Raw genomic sequence first — 17,718 nt, 5'->3', positions numbered from 1 at the left:
AAGAAGAAAGACAGGGGGGGGGGGGGGGGGGGGGGGGAGGGGGGGAAAAACAGGTTTTAAGAGTAGAACATTTTAAGTATTAATTCACTTCCTTTAAAGCCAACGGTGAACTATGGGAGCATTCAGGGTCTTTATTTACCCTTACTGGGAAATTTAGTACCAAGAATACATATTTCAGGATTTATTTCCATATAGCAAAATAAGCCATATGCTAAAGACTTTGTACTTTTTGCCTTTTTTGCCTACAAAGTTCGAATTATCTAACATAGTGACATTCCAAATTCAGAAAAACAAAAGCAGTAAAAATAATTTTTAAGACACATTTTGTACCTACCCTGATATTGTTGTCATAGTGAGGTTTTGTTCTTTGTTCATTTAAAAATTAAAGCCATGGTGACCTCCTAACCACTATTTAGAAGAAGTCACATATTTATCATTTAAAATACACTTTCTCCTTCTATTCTTTATATTGAGTATTACTGAACAGTCAGTGGATAAAAAAGTATGAGCAGAACCCAGAAGATTTATAAATGTATTTATATGGTTAGGAGGCCAGACAAGCATTTGAAAATATGCCAGGTTTGGAGGATATGGCTTTGTTTTCATTCTACTTTAGTCTTATAAGAAGATGTGAAAAGGATAAAGCACAGTCAGCTTTGTATCACTGAGGGAATTTATTGGATAGTTGTATTAAGCCAGGATTGGTATTTGGTGAAGATAGGCTTTTGGAGGCAGGAGAGTAGAGCTGGAGACCTAAAGAAGTACCACATATTTAAGTCAGATGCTTGGGTCTCTGTTTTTAAACATAGTTAACAAATGAAATACCCCAGAGAATTGTTGTACAGATCTGGCTAATGAATTTGAGAAGTGCTTTTCAAAACACCAGGCATATGTGTTCCAGAGAACTTTGGACTACTTTTTGTAGTGGTAAAATTATTTCCTGATAGAGAATGGGAGTATGGATTTATCTCTGTACCAGCATCCACTACATATTTAGGATAGAATAGGGTAAGATTTTATAAGTTGCCACAAAATGTCACAGGCTGATTTGCATTCTTGTTGATTCTATACATTGATCACTGAATAACCTTCACTTTTCCAAATAAAGAATAGGGAGAGTGATGATGACATTTGTAATCATCTACAGAAAAGGGAGTTCTTTAAATTCGTCACAGATGGATAGATATCAAGGGTTAATTATTATATCCACATTTCTAATTTTTTTAAACATTTATTTTATTTTTGACACAGAGAGAGACAGAGTATGAGTGGGGGAGGGTCAGAGAGAGAGGGAGACACAGAATCTGAAACAGGCTCCAGGCTCTGAGCTGTCAGCACAGAGCCCGACGTGGGGCTTGAACCCACGGACTGTGAGATCATGACCTGAGCCAAAGTCGGCCGCCCAACCAACTGAGCCACCCAGGTGCCCCCACATTTCTAATTTTAAGAAGTGTGTAGGGTACCTGTCGATAGTAAGGAGCAAGCTTTGCATATAGAATTAATTGTAAACTTTTCATACTACAATCCCAAATTTTCCAGGTTGAATGTGGAGATCTTTTCAGACACAATCCCCTTAGGTTTGGGAAATTCATAAAAGATAATGTCATTCTACATTTAATATACAAACTGAGCCTATTGGTCACTAGAATAGTGACCTTTCAAAAACAACAAATTAGATTCCATATGTCTCTGAATATAATATGGCTTAGTGCTTAAAATAAGCATGACATAAGATATATACTCTTAATTCTAGCATCATAGCAGTTGACTTTATTATTTCTAAATAAGCTGCATAACTCATTTTTTTTCTTCAGACAACATAATTCAATCCAATATTCTCTGTAAACTAAATGTGGATGAGTGCCTGAGATTTTTAGTAAAGCTGAAGAAATCTGAATGCTTTTCTAATGCTGCCTTAAAATAGTTTCAGGGGCACCTGGGTGGCTCAGTCAGTTGAGCTTCTGACTTCAGCTCAGTTCATTATCTCACGGTCAATGAGTTTGCGCCCCACGTCAGGCTCTGTGCTGACGACTCTGAGCCTGGAGCCTGCTTCAGATTCTGTGTCTCGCTCTCTTTCTGCCCCTCCCTCCTCATGCTCTGTCTCTTTTTCTGTCTATTAAAAATGAATAAATGTTAAAACAATTTTTTTGAATAATTTTAAAGACTAAGCCATGTTCAGTGGGAACACACAAGAAAATCTTCCACCAAATATTCTTTGAATTTTGAGAGGAGTAGCATATGGAAGTACTCACTATGGGTAACATACATACAGCCATAGATCCTACAATGAAGTAGTCTCTTCTGGCTACCAAATCTGAATGCTTTTCCCCAAATTTAGATTTAAAAACTTGTTTTTAGAAATAGACTTTTAAAATTATGATATACAAATATTTTATTTTTCTTCCTATTTGCTTTCTATGGGTTTTTTTTTTTTTTTTTTTTGGTTTTTTTTTTTTTTTTTTTTGGTTTTGTGTTTTGTTCTCTTTGGGGTTGTTTGTTTGTTTGTTCGTTTGTTTTGAGAGAGAGTGTGTGCACAAGTCAGGGAGGGGCAGAGGGAGAGAAACAGAATCTGAAGCAGGCACCACACTCAGCCCAGATTCAAAGCTCGATGCCAGGCCCTGGGATCATGACCTGAGCTGAAATCGAGAGTCAGACACTTAACCAACTGAGCCACCCAAGCACCCCCCTTTGTATTTTTAAGTTAATATATTCTTTCTAATCCCTGGCTTTGCAAATAATAAGAGTGAAAACACAGTAAATACTAAAGACACTGATAAACCCACCATTTAAAAGTGACAGTACTACTTATGTTCCAAATTCATCATCCTGGGATTTTGTTTTTCTATGTCTTCTAGATTTCCTTTTTGAAATTTCATTTGGGAAAAAGACAGAAGCTGTTATATAATACCAAATAAACACCACCACTGGGGGAAAAATTAAGTTAATTTTTTAAATGCCTCTGGAATTAATTTTTATCACATTTTTTATAACCACATAACAGTGAAATAGGCAAATGCTTTTAGTCACAGAACCTGGCTTCCTCAGGCTACAGCTCTTTTCTGTATGGGTGGTAGAAGATCCAGGTATGAAAGGGATGGCGGCTTTGGACTTGCATGCTACCTTCAGTCTTGTGAGGCTTTTCTGGGACCGCCCATGGCTCCACTGACCGATGTGTTCTGATAGCTAAGAAATGGGGGAACTAGTTTCTTCTCCCATGCTTGCTAGCCGAGATGGACACTTAATCCTGATGTTGAAGAAAATAGGAAGGTTGTTCGTCACAATGTACCAAAGCTCTCAGACACCGTGTGTTATTTGCCCTCTGCCATCATACAGCAGGAACTGAGGATGTTAAGGATGCCGGTCGCTAACATCTGCTTTGTTATTAATTCATTTTGCCTGCATCTTTAATTTAGGGTGACAGCCGCCTTCCCAGACTCTGGATTCCATCCCTCTCAGTCACCAAACGCTGGCACGCGGGGGCCGTTTCCTCTCCGCACCTGTCTGTGCAGAGTCTCAACGGTGTGCCTATAGCTGGCAAAGCACAAGGCAGTGAACTAATGGCTCCCTCTCCCCTTGCTTTTGCAGCCGGCGCTACGTACATCTTTGGGAAAAGCGGAGGCCTCATCCTCTACACCTGGCCAGCCAACGACAGGCCCAGCACCCGCTCTGACCGCCTTGCCGTGGGCTTCAGCACCACTGTGAAGGATGGCATCTTGGTGCGCATTGACAGTGCTCCTGGCCTTGGTGACTTCCTCCAGCTTCACATAGTGAGTACCTGGCCTTGGCCTGGATTTCCTTGTCTTCTTGGCAGTGTGAGTTGGTGCACCAGTTGAGTGCAGCAGAACGTTCTAGATAGATAGGCTTGACAAAGAGGCAGAGTTATAAAAATTGCCTATATGTGTTGGAGCCATATCCAAGGGTTAGTCCATGTGTCAAGCCTCATTCTTCCCTTTAGACATGAACCTTGATGCCTGTAGGGCACTTCAGGGATAAAAAATGAAAAACTCTTTCAGTCCAGACTCTCTTGCCGGCTGTGTGGTTTGGTCTGTCATGAAGCATTTAGCAGACTGCTTGGGTGTCCATAAGAGATGTATTCGGTTCTTACCTTAACCTGGGGCAAGGAGCAAAGCCCGCTCGAATGTTTGCTGGGGGATCAGCAGAGTTTTTCTGTAAAAGGCTAGAGAGCAAGTAGTCGGTCTTACAGGTGATACGCTCTGTCAGACCTCCTCAGCCATGCCACTGTAATGTGAAAACAGCCATAGATAACGTATTTTTTGAAAAGAAAAAAGTGTGTGACCACATTCCAATAAAAATTTATTTTGTCGGGGCGCCTGGGTGGCTTAGTCGGTTGAGCGTCCGACTTTTGCTTAGGTCATGATCTCGCAGTTCGTGGGTTCGAGCCCCGCGTTGGGCTCTGTGCTGACTGCCAGCTCAGAGCCTGGAGCCTGTTTCAGTCTGTGACTCCCTCTCTCTCTGACCCTCTCTCTCTCCTAGAAATAAATAAAGCATTTAAAAAAAATTATTTTGTCAAAGCAAGCTATAGGCTATACTTTGTTGACCACTGCCCTAGGCTGAAAACTTTTTTGGAGAGACCCAAAGAGCATGTGATAAAAACTGAGGGTGGAGTGGATAGGGCAGAAGGGAACAGCACAATAACCAAGAACTGCTATATTCATGCGTATTGTATATCCAACATTTTGCTTGTATATAGAGGCCCAATAGGACGGCAGTCTCAGTCACTGCACATCGTTAAGAACACAGTGCAGTTCTAAGAAATTAAAATGATTTGGAGGAAAAAATTACTTTGTTATGAGAATAGAAAATATTTTTATAGCAACAATTAACCCATTTTATCACCTGTGCCGTCTGCAGCTAAGAAAGTAGGCTAAAGAAGGATATGATTCTCATCCATAAGTACCGAAAGTGCAGCTTCCAGGAGCAAAGAGAGGAATTGTTCTCATTAGTTAGCAATGACAAGGCCAGAAAGAATGGGTTTAATTTGGAGCAATAAGAATTCAGTTTAAATAGCAGGGGGAAAAAGCAGTTAAGAGGAAAGATCAACTGGGGATTACCACCAACCTCCAAAAAGGAGGAAGAGGAACATTTACTGGGAATCGTTGAGTCTGAGTTTTGCTAATGTGCCGCTCCACTGAGGGAGGCGCAGAGTGGGGTTGTGTTGCTGGTCTCCGGAGTGGAGGCGGCTGCTGGAACCACCAGCAGCCGGTTCAGCCCTGCGAGCACTGCCCATCTCCAGCACCTGCTCTTGCAACATGCCTCGGAAACAGGAGCGGCTTCAAGTGTGAGGCTTGGGCTGGAAACTTGTCTGGTCTGATGTGAGCCAGAGCCGGACAGAACTCGGCGGAGGAGTACATGTAGAATAGAACTGGTGAGGAATGATCACCTTTAAAACACGGAAGAGGGGGGGGCGCCTGGGTGGCTTAGTCGGTTAAGCGTCCGACTTTCGCTTAGGTCATGACCTCGCGGTTCGTGGGTTTGAGCCCCGCGTCGGGCTGTGTGCTGACGGCCAGCTCAGAGCCTGGAGCCCATTTCAGAGTCTGTGACTCCCTCTCTGACCCTCCCCTGCTCACGCTCTCTCTCTCTCTCTCTCTCTCCTAGAAATAAATAAAAATATTAAAAAAAAAACATGGAAGAGGGGTCTTAACAGAGCTGTGAACCTTTATGCTTTCTCAAATGTTAAGACATGAAGCCTCACATATGGTACTGTGAGCATGAGCTTAAGCATTTTAAAAAGCCATGCCAAGGAGCACAGAGAAAAGCTGCCATAGTTTATACAGTTTATCTCTATTTGGCCTCTAAAAACCACCATAATTTACAAAATTCTGTGAGATTTATGCTGCATATAACTTAATGACTATTTCATGGCAGCTATAACTAGGCTATTATTACCAGCTCACTTGCATTTTCATGGTGATTTATCTTCTTTTTTTGTTCAGTGTGACTTACTAAGAAAAATATGATTTGGCACAGCCGTGAGCATCTCTTCTGAGTCAGATAACGTGCTACCAGTTTATCCATTTCTCCTCCTTTGTGCTCTGAAACATTTAAGAGAAATGTTTCTTACAGTTTTAACAGCAAAAATACAAGAAATTTTACATTAAAATACATAGACACACACCCCCCTTGAGTACTTTGGACCTTTTCCAGTGATGCTATCATTGCTCAAACATTCTAGAAAATCTCAACAGATTGCCCTTCATCAGATTGACATCACCTGACCTTCTTAGAGAAAGGAAAGACCCTACAATGTAGAAAAACTGCATTGTTCTGGAATGGACCTGACATGGTCATGGCCCTCTTGAAAATGGAATCACTTCATTGGTCTGATGATTGGAAACTTTTTTTTTTTTTTAATTCTCTGGTGTTTACCATAGATAAAAACTGTGTGTATTCCAGTAAAGATTCATTTATAAAGGCAGGCTGCAGGCTGTATTTTGGTGATCCTTGCTCTAGGCTACATACTTCTTCATAGAGATTTTCAGAACCTCTAATGAAACCTGAGGTCAGAGTGGGGAGAGCAGAGGGAAGGTTCCTCACCACACTCAGCAATAAAGGAATCCAAATGGAAGATCAAAAGACTTGATTACAGGCCCTGCTTCTTGTTTTGGACAGTTACATACATGCATCAGGAAAAAGATGCCATAAATACTTACTGAGATACTTTTATTGGACTTTTACAATCTGTAAAATATGGATTTATTCAATGGATGTAGCTTGTTTCCTTGTACTAAAGAAAATCATTTAAGGACCGTTAAAGAAAGTGGAAAGAGTTGGGGAGGAGGCCAAAGATTCCATTCCTGCTTGCAGTTTGCCTGGGAGAAGAGAGACCCATCAGAGGAAAAAAGAAAAAGCGGTGGCAGACACAAAGAATAGGGGAAGGGAGGCCAGATTCCAGGGTCCGGGGGAGGAAGGAGGCCCCGGGCCTGGGGAAGAGGACCCATCTGCTTAGAGGTATGTTCCTAGCAGGCGGTTGCAATGCTAGGTTCTTCCATTGCGGGTGTTAATTGTGGAAGCAACCAAGAGTTGCTTTTGCTTGATTGTCAAGCTCCTAAGTTGCTAAAAAACAAGTATAAACTCAGAAATTAGCAAGTCAGAGAGGGGGAGTTGGTAAATGGTGGAGAAACAGAGGGTCAGGGAAGAGGGAGGAGGGAGAGAGAGTGAGAATTTGTGTTTTATAAACTGGTACTGAAGGTGAGTTAGGAATTCCTAAAGCGTTTTGAGCAGCAGTAACTCTGACATTGGAACAAGCCCTTTGTACTCCCAACTTAGCCCTATTTGAAGGAAGAGAAAATGCTCTTCCGAGAACACCAGGGAGTCTGACCCTGAGGTGCACACCGTGTCTAGAACAGACCTGCTTGGTGTCGAGTTCCCAGAGCAGGAATGGGCAGTTGGACTTCATGTTGTCTGCCACCTCTGAGGGCCTCTCCTTTCCTCACTTCAGGCTTTCAGGGAAAGGATTTGTGAGAACAGCAGGTAAATCCAGCAGGTAGGAGCTCTGGCTTCTGTGCATCTGCCGCCTACACTGAAATGGGATTTGTGGATGGATGCGTGCTGCCTGTGTTACACTTGCTCTAGGCTACGTGCTATTCTATCCCTGAACTTCCCCATTTCTCTTCCCTGTGTCACCCTGAAAGGCCCACACATTAAAAACTCTTTAGGAAAATTGGAATCTTCTTAAACTCCTTTTCCAGCGGAGGCTCTTGAATCATTTCCTAATTGGTTCCAAGTCATTAGTCTTATTATGATCCTTCTCATACCAGGCCATGGTCAGCCACTCTAACAGAATTTGAGTTTTGTTTCAAGGGCTAAGGAGAAAGGAGGAGAAAGTAACGTGACTAATTTGGGGACATACAACATTTGAGCAGATGGTGGGAGAAATCCCGGGCAGAATGAAGGCATTGTGCCCTAGGGCAAAGAACCGATGTAAAGAAAGGGACACCAAGACAGAGGTGGGTAGGTGCTATAGGTGCAATTTTTCCTATTTCACAGTCTGCTCAGATTATCTATTCTTCTGGCCAAAGTAGCAGAGGCTTTTCTTTCTTTTGCTCGTTTCTTTTAAACTTGAAGTCTTCCCACTCACCCGGGGTGCTCATGATGGTTAAATAGGCTTTGATGATAAGTGTTGAATAAGACAAGAATTAGATCATTAAAAAAAAAATCAGAGAAGTCCAAGAGATCAAAATAATTTAGAGACAATTTGCTTCAAATTAGCTTTTATTTCTTCATTTTTGGTTCACACTTCTGGGATGCACTATTTTCTGTATCAGTTGTTAATCATAATATTAATGAAATCGCAGATGAAATGTGTTTGACAAAGGCAAAGAGATCTTTGCTGAAGTGTGCATGCATGAAATGAAATTCTGTGGAGGAAGGACGTTTCAGGGCAGAGGGGTTTGTAAGGAAATATTACTTTGGATACGTTTACTCCATTGAAATCTATTGTTGAGGAATTAATCCGCTCGATACATGGAAAGAAATTGCTGCCACTTGCAAGTGACATCTGCCTATTGACCTCACATGTAGGCTCAATGAAGCTATGTCATGTTACACTCACCTTCATTTATACAATAGGGAAAAAATTGAATAGGACCAGGGAAAGGATTACCATGAAGTGCTTGTTTATTCACTTATGAAATTCTTGACAACCTCTTTTCACCACCTACAAAATAGAAGGTCAGGCAAAACTGGGCAACAATTAGCTTCTCTTTATGTGGTTAATACAGGGTGTAAAAAAGATATGCTATTAATTTCTTTCTCCCTGCATGTAATTTACAGTAAATCCTCTTGGATTCATTTTTTAATTATGAACCTTTCAGTAATAGTGAAAATTTATGTGTCGGGGCATCTGTTTGGTTTGACAAGAATCTATAACCTTCTCCACCTGTTTCTCTCCTGACTTATAATGTAGATACCTAGATAAAACAAGGTAGAAGAAGAGAAAGGACTGCTGTCCTGACTTACCCCCTTTTCGTGATGGCAAAGTGTTCTCCTCACAAAAACCGTTCCCCTCACCCCGCAGATAAAAGGCTCATAGTATTCTCTCAGTGTCATGTTTGGGGAAATCGAATATTAAGTTCGATGTGTATAGTATTGTTTTTCTATAATTTATAGCATTTGGAGAGACTCCTGGAGAATAAACAGGAGCAGAGCTGAATTATGATAAACGGTCTGTTCCTCACATCTATTGCATCTATAAATTGTTGGCCTGGATGCTTCATTTGGCTGTCTCTGTGTGAGATATTTACAGTGAACCATCAACATCTGCTGAGTTAGTCTTCAGCGAGGTTAGGTGGCTGTTACCTTAGATTCGTGTCTGTGTTTGGCCAGTAGCAGAACTGGATTTGACTCAGGAACTGTATTTGGGAGAATCTGCAGACGAGCACAGAGGAGCATTGGCATTTTTGAGACTGGTAAGGCAAGTAGAGAGGGAAAGAACAAGGAAACAACAAAGGTGTCCAACAGATGCAATTTTGTTTCCCACGGAGTGCTATGCACTGCAGGTTGGCTCTGTATTCCCTTTCATTGCTATTTGTTCTTAGCGGAAAAGGCCTCTTTGGGTTTTCTGGGCTTAGGAGCTTTTCCAGATCATTAGCCACTTCTGTGGAGAGGGCCTGCTGGGGATTCTCTCTGCAGCTTCCAGCTTAGCCGTTCCATCCCGGCTGAGTTGGAGAAGAAGGTGGGAGAACGCAGTGGAAGTAGGGATTTGATGAAGTGAGCACTTTTGCAAGCTGGACCAGACGCAGCGCCCTGCATGGGAGCTGGGGTGTGTTTTCTCCAATCTCTCTTATTTCTGAGGTAATTCTATCTAAATCTGTTTACTTTGACTGCACACTTGGTTGTGAAGGGCAGCATGCCGTAGTGGAAAAAAGTACTTAATCTGAAATCAGAAGACATGGATTTGAGTCTCATTTCCTTCAGCATCCAAGGAGCTCTTTGGCTTTGAACAAGTCATCATTGCCCTGGGCTTCACCTTCCTCTTCTTTTAATGGGCACAAACACAAAAAAATACTATACTATAGTGTTTTTCCAAGATTCAAACAGAATCCAGTAGTTAGAAGTTGTTTGTTGCCAGCCAAAAACTACACAAATGTAGGATGATGGTTTTCTTCACAAAATATCCAGAAGGTAATAACTTCAACAGAGGAAAAAAATTAGTGAAAGGAAAAGTTTTCTTTTTTTAAGTTTACCTATTTATTTTGAGAGAGACAGAGACAGCATCAGTGGGGCAGGGGCAGAGAGAGAGGGAGAAAGAGAATCCCTAGCAAGCTCCATGCTGCCAGCACAGAGCCTGACATGGGGTAGGTAGAGCCTGACATGAACTCAAAAACCATGAGATCATGACCTGAGTTGAAACCAAGAATCAGACGCTTAGCTGACTGAATCACCCGGGTGCCCCAAGGAAGAGTGTTTTAACATTAAAAGTAGAGTCTCATGTTAAGTATTTTTAAAAGTCTGTCAAGATTGTTTCTGCAAACAAATTCCCATTTTATCTGATCAAAAGTGATTTTTGAAAATTAATCAGATTCCTGAGTAAAATTTTTGGAGTGTCCTGCTAGCACAGGGTGAAGAACCCAGTTTCCTCTGAGAGAGGCCACGTTAGATCAATAGAACATGACCTGGAGCTTCCTGGGCATGTCATTGTAAGGCATTACATCTCTATACAACAACACAAGGTGCTTCCCCTGACCTTCAGTATAATGTTCCAGAGGGCTCCACCCTCGCCAGGAAATCAGTAATTCATCTTGCCCTGAAGGTCCTTCTTCAACTGTATGAGCCAAAGGGAGAAGGAGGAGGAGGAATCAACAACAATAAGCGGCAGCATCAAGAGAGCAAAACCTTTCTAGGCAGGGATAGCATGAAAGAGGTTTGAGACCCACCATGGGCACCAGATCACCACATAGACAGCCTGGCCCAATACTTGGGAATCCACAGAGCCCAGACAGAGTCACTGCTGGAGCCAGGGTCCTGATGTGGGTACAGCCAGATGGAGTGGGGGTGAGCAGCTGCCGCCACCAAGCAAACTAGAAACCTAAAAGCACGTGTACAAACGATAGCATTTCAGACTTTGATTCCTCAAAATAGTGAGAAAAGTGAATGATAAATTTCATGTACTGATAAAATGCATAATAATGCAGTCATACAAATCGAGTTGACACAAAATGTATACAAAATAGTTTATGGTTAGATAACAGGAGAAAGCAGAAACCAAATGGCCATATCCTTCTCATTTATCACTTACATCAGCGACTCTTTGACTACGAACTGGTAACAGTCGTGTTTCAGAATCTTCAATACGTATATAATATGAATTTAGAAAAATTAGGATTCAGAGAGATTAGCTCATGAACTTCAACTGGTGTATTTAAGTTGAGCTTTTTTTTTTTATCTACTAGGGCAAAGTGCTACATTTTAGGGATAGTATAATCAACACTGGGTCACATAGAACTAACAGACTTGAAAGACCCCAGTAATTAAAATATAAGAAATTAGATTTCCTACACCTTATGGGATGCTGTATATAACACTCTTACATAGCTCCTGGTGTATAGGGAGCTTTCAATTATGGATAGCGTTTTAAATTTTTTTTTAATGTTTTATTTACTTCTGAGAGAGAGAGAGACAGCATGAGCAGGGGAGGGTCAGAGAAAGAGGGAGATACAGAATCTGAAACAGGCCCCAGGCTCTGAGCTAACTGTCAGCATAGAGCCTGATGTGGGGCTCTAACCGACCAACCGTGAGATCGTGACCTGAGCCGAAGTCAGATGCTTAACCAACTGAGCCACCCAGGCGCCCCTATGGGATAGCCTTTAATATCATTGGTACCTTTTCAGCAATTAAGGTTTTCTTAAGTCAGAGAAATATATATATATAAAGTTAATATATAAATATATATATATTTAATTTTCCTAAACAACAGACTTTAATCAGCTTTCTGAGATTACAACTGAAATAATATAAAATTCTAAGGAGAAGTCAGGATGCTACTGATTTAAAACCAGCCTTGTGACGGATATCCTAGATTACTGCAGGTATCAAACAGCTGAACAGGTTCTGAATAGTAGAGGCTTTTTAGACATGAGAATTTGAAGTACAGCAAGCAACGCAAACTCTAGGTACCATCAATTGAGCGCTGGGGCTCATATGACTTAATGGCAGGCCTACCTTAACACTGTCGTCTGGATGAGTTATCTCATTGCCCCACCACTTACACTGTTACTAGTCATTACTCCTAGGGTATTGTTCACTGCAACAGGGCAAGAAATAACTCATTGAATCCCTGAAGCTATAGATGATGGATTTTAGCTCCCTGGCTGCATTCGGAAGGCAGGGAAGCTCAGCATATTAATGGGTAAATTCATTAGCCACCTACTCCATAGCATCATATCCTTAGATCCTGATGCTGTCACTGCTGTTTCAACTTGTTAGTGTGTCCCTGATAGATGGCAGAGGGAACTGTATAACAGTATTAGCCTCAAAGATAGTTCTGACAACCAGCCCTGTCATTTCCCAGCCTAGGATGACACCTTCGGAACCTAGAATCACTTAAAGACATTTAGATAAGCCCTGTAGATCGATCAAGCTAACCTTCATCCTGAAATCATTTCATACTCACGATGACAGGAGATGATTGGCAATTAAGTCTCTTATTCTATTCTTGCTCCTTAGTTAACCTCTTTTAATCTGCTTTATTTTTCTACTCCATTTTCTATAAAATGGCAGATAATTTAATGACACAGACGATTATTTCCGACATTGACTTAGGACCATACGTAAATCATCTTACATTACTACCATTATTATCACTTACACCACTAATATCAATTGACAAAATACCAGGTACCAGACACTGTGTAAGAATTCTGTTTACGTCTTCTTATTATGAACTCACAACAACTCATTGAGGTAGTCACTATTAATATCCTCACTTTATGAATGAGGCAACTGATGCTTAATGAAGCTAAAGAAATTTCCCAAGATAGCAGTGAGCAGGCATTCAAATCCAGTTCTGATTCTTAATTACTATGACACTCCTAATGAAAGTTTCAGAGTAGAAAGTATAGTGATGATGATTTTAATTCAACAATATTTGTGGAACAGTAATTTATGTGGGATTGTTGGAAATGTGAAGAAATTTAATATCAAGGAGGGAAATAAAAATTGTACATGTGATGGTTTTTAGATGGCATCGGGTAGATTCCAAGGGAGGTAAGACTCTTACAGTTTGTAGAGATTACAAAATGAACACAGACAAGGTGGGTCAGATTTTGACTGATGGAATCTGAAGAAGAAACACGCTAGATGAAGTTACCAGCATGAGCATTACCTCAAAGGAAGGAAATACCGGCTATGTTCCCAAATTTGTATGTGTTCTGTTCGACCAGAATAAATGTTTTGAAGGAAAAGGCAGACAGCATGGGATAGCAGAAAGAGCACATATCTTAGAGGCAAGTGGTGTGTAATTCAAGGTCTTTCTCTGCCTCCAGTCACTTCTCTGGCTTTGGAGGAACAATTTGACTGCTCTGGAAAATGGAGATAGTAATAATAGTGATGCCACCTTGCAAGTCTGTGTGAAAATATATAACATATATAAAAATGCTTAGTAAGTAACTGGTACACAGTAGATGCCAAATTAATGATGGTTATATTTTTAGTTTGTTTTTTTTTTTTTCTTTCCAGGTGCTTTAGATCTGTAGTGAGGAAGACCTGAATGCCACACTGATAGGTTGCTTCTTAAAGCAATGAGAGGACATTGAAAGTCTTTGAGCAGAAGATGAAAAGCTTAATTTTCAGAAAGACTGTTCAGGCTCTGTTGAAAGAATGGTTTTCAATGGGTTCAAGGAAAGCAGGTAGCAGGTTATCGTTTAAGTGGTCAGGGACTTATTCTATGATGTGATCATAGGAAGGTAATGAAGATGAAACTAAAGGACATTCCTAACAGAGATAGAATCAACTGGTGTTGCCACCGGGTTGGATGGAAAGGAAGAGAGGTAAGGAATGTCTAGAATAGAAAGGTCAAATTTCATTACCAATAACAGTAAAACAGGGCACATATAAGAAAAACACATTTTAGGATAAGGTGGCCAGAGTTTGACATTAGTGATGCAACACATAACTCCTCCAAGAACCAGTTTAGAGATTTCCAGTTGGAAATATGTGATGAACTCTAATGAGAGATACAGGCAGAGGTAGGGACTTGAAATTCATTTGCAGCCTGAAATGGCAATGGAAACTGAGGATTGCTAAGATCTACAGGGACATAAATGAGTATGACCTTGGGAAATATGTGCATAACTTTACAAAATGAAGGAAGAAAAGAAAGGAAGCTATAAAGAAAAGGCTAGAGAGTCAGACAAAACCTGAATAGTGAAGTGTTACAGAAGATTAAGAGAGGTTTTTCAACACAAAATAGGTCTAGAGCTATTTTTTCCATAGCTTTGTAGTCAAATTTGTAGATTTGTAGTCAAATCTCTTTTGTCTGCAGTCAGTTTATAGGGATGTCTTCCTTGTCTTTATTGGCATTTATTATGGCATATAATTTGTGTCCTTCCAGTCTCCTCATTAGTCATTCTTTGCTTCTTCTTTTAGTAGTTGTGGTAATTGCTTACTAAGAGTCAGAAGACTCTGGGTCTAAACCTATCTGCCACCAGCCAGCAATTATCATATGTAAGTGGTGGAGATATACATACTATTGTACCAACCTCATAGCACTGTGGGGAAGTTCAAATGAGAGAATGCATACAAATATGCCCTGTTACCACTAAAAGCTCTACAAAGGAAATAAGATCATTTTCATAATAATATGTATATGCCTACCATCTGGTAAAGCTGTTGATGCCTAAGAGACTGTGGTTGGACACCTGGAAATGAGGACCTAAGAGATGTTAAGGTGTTTATCATTTTCAACTGTAGGTTAGCAACCAAGCAAATAGCAGATCAGAACCAAAATATGAATGGCCCAACTGTGGGATCTCATGAACTGCTATGGTCTTCAAATGATGTTTTTATCAGATACATATCTTCAGACCTTGTACCTTACCCCTTGTAGCCTCACTTTGGGAGAGGCTGTCTGGATTTAAGGTCATGCTATAGTTCCCCAAAGAACAAATACTCTGATCCCATTGATCACCTTGTGCAGTGAGGCAGAGAATCTGATTACCCTTATTATTATCTTACAAATGTTACAATTATAGTACAAATGTTACTAATGGTCCTAAAATTATCCAGCCCTTTCTTAAATGCAAACTGCAGTACTTAGGTTACTGAACCCTTTTGGAAATAAACTCTACTTACTGGTTGACTTCTTATCGCTACGAACTCCATTCTTACCTGGTGACATGGGTATTTTAGGAATTACTCCTGTATTTGCTGTTTTACTCATTGTCCAGTCACTGTCCTAGCTACTCTGTATATGTAAGCTCATTCAGTTCTCACACCACTATCCAATTGGGAAGATAACTGCTATTTTAGAAATTAAGAAACTAAGGCTCAGAGGCTCAGAAATTAAGAAACTAACCATTTGTTCCTCATGTTAAGGGAAGGAAAAAACATAAAAATAGTGGTATGCTTGATTCTAATGTCATACATACTGCTTTTGACACATACCTATTCAATACTGAAGTCAGATGTGGTGAATTCAGTAGGGCCTGTGATTTTTTTTTAAATCCACACAGTTAAGAATGACAAACGAATAAAGGGACAGAGCACAGCATTTTGGCTAAAGCAGAATACATAATTGGAATTAGGTCACTTTCTTTTTGGATTCAGAGAAACTCTCCAGTTTACATTACATTTTATTGTTTCTCAGTATTTGTTTTTGTCTAAACAGCTTTAAGGCACCCATTTACTCCCAAACCACTTTCTTAAACGTCGCTGTGCAAAATCGGCTTGGAAATTAATCTAAGGTTTTGAATGCAATATGGTGCAGCTAGAGGCTTGCGGTAACTTTTCTCCCAAATTTTAACACAAATCCTTCCAAATGTAGTATATCTGAGCAGAAATTCCTAGATAAACACATTCTCATATTTTAGTGCGATAAATGCCATATCAGAAGTTTTCAAATATCCTTGCTTGAAAACACTAAATGATCTCAGACTATATGGAAATACATTTAGTCTCCATGTAGTCAGTATTTAATTTCTATATTTAGAATTTAAAACTAGTATGAGTATCTTCACAGCAGCACCAGGCTTCTCGTCCACTGGTCTGTTAGCTTCTAATGTCAAGTAGAAGAATAGAGTAAAAACTTGAAAGGGAGACCTTTACACTGGAAATCACATTTTTTTTGGAGTGGAAGCAGATTCCATTCAACTTGCCCCTGACGTGATGCCGAATTCTGAAGGTTCAGAAGCTTTCATGTTTGCTACTTAGATCAGCAATACTGCAGCTGCTTTTATTGCATGGCTAAACAGCAGAGCTTAAATACATACTGAAGTGTGAAAGAGGAAATTGAGTTTGTTGTGACGTGTTGCCCCGAACACTGTGAATGTGCAACGGGTGAGGGTCTTACCCACCAGGGACAGCTACCTTAAAAATAAGGTGAAAACCTGAGATTTAACTGAGAATAGATATAGGGGTATATAGAAGTAAAATATGACAAACTTGGTTTTAGAAAGAGGCAGGTGGGAGGAATATAATTGCCAAGTTTAAAATTAGCCAAGCAGGCAAAGATTAGCAGCCCACATTAGTAGAAAACAATTCATTCATGTATTTATTCAACCAGCTGCTACTATATATGTCAGATAAGTTCTAGGATCCGGGAATAAAAGAGTAAACCAGACATAAACTCCTGTTTTCATGGAGCCTACATTCTAATGGGTATAAGCAATCAGAACGTGGATGCTGCAGAAATTGTTGAAAATGCAATGTCCTATATATTTAGTTAATTGACATAGTAACAGGCTGGTGAATCCCCATCAAACTTCTATTTACATCTTTGTACTCCTCTCTATTTCCCAAATCTGCATGTGAACCTCTTTTACTCTTATAATAAAAGAAAGAGCAAAGGGCCCTTTCACTAGCTGGTCACCCTGTGACCACCATTAATGACCACTCTAGTCGGTTTTCAGTACGAGATTGAAACAAAAAGGAACATCTTTCCCGTCAATTTCTGTTCCTTTTTCTTTGAAATGACTGTGGCCATCCCTGTTGTTTTCTTATGTAATTGTACACGATTCCTTCAGAATATCCGCCTATATTTCACAGGCATAAAATTGCTAGAGGCATCTAAACAGTAATAACTGAAAAAAAAAAAAAAAAAAAACACAAAAAGCAAATGAAAACTCCCCCTGCCTGGGAGAGAGACCACACTGTTTCCAGTATATTCTCCAAGCCTGCTTATACTGTCATGTCTACACATTGACCTAGAGCTTCCAGCCTCCCAAACCCAGTCAATTACAAGATCACCCCCCATGGTGACAATATCAGTACAAATTAGGTTTTTCCCTTCACTTAACTGAATGCCACAGGAAACAGAATGGAGCCACATGTTTCCCTTTGATTCACACCCAAACACTGCGAAACACAGAGTGTGCGCTTCCTCCTTCAAGCTGTGTGTATGCGTTAAACACAGGCAAACATTGGACTGAAATGCAGACACAGTAAGTCAGCTGTAGGGAAAGCCATTCAAGTCTTTTTCTTTCCTAAATCTTGATCTTTTATTCGAACTAAGTCTCCGCAGAGAATCTAAGAATGATATTTAAC

The 17,718-nt window shown here is 40.3% G+C and overlaps 1 protein-coding gene across 5 annotated transcripts in view; it reads left to right on the top strand.

Annotated features, from left to right (window-relative positions):
* Positions 1-17,718, top strand: part of NRXN3 (neurexin 3) — a 1,503,781-nt gene that overhangs the window by 1,139,469 nt on the left and 346,594 nt on the right. For all 5 annotated transcript variants that reach the window (XM_077750623.1, XM_077750621.1, XM_077750622.1 and 2 more), the window contains one exon: positions 3,586-3,767. In XM_077750623.1, the coding sequence (XP_077606749.1) occupies positions 3,586-3,767 (182 nt within the window). The remainder of the gene's footprint in view (positions 1-3,585; positions 3,768-17,718) is intronic.

This window comes from Crocuta crocuta, unplaced genomic scaffold (genome assembly GCF_008692635.1).
Source record: "Crocuta crocuta isolate KB4526 unplaced genomic scaffold, BGI_CrCroc_1.0 scaffold186, whole genome shotgun sequence".
Classification (NCBI taxonomy): Eukaryota; Metazoa; Chordata; class Mammalia; order Carnivora; family Hyaenidae; genus Crocuta; species Crocuta crocuta.
This window is presented reverse-complemented; position numbering and strand designations above follow the sequence as displayed.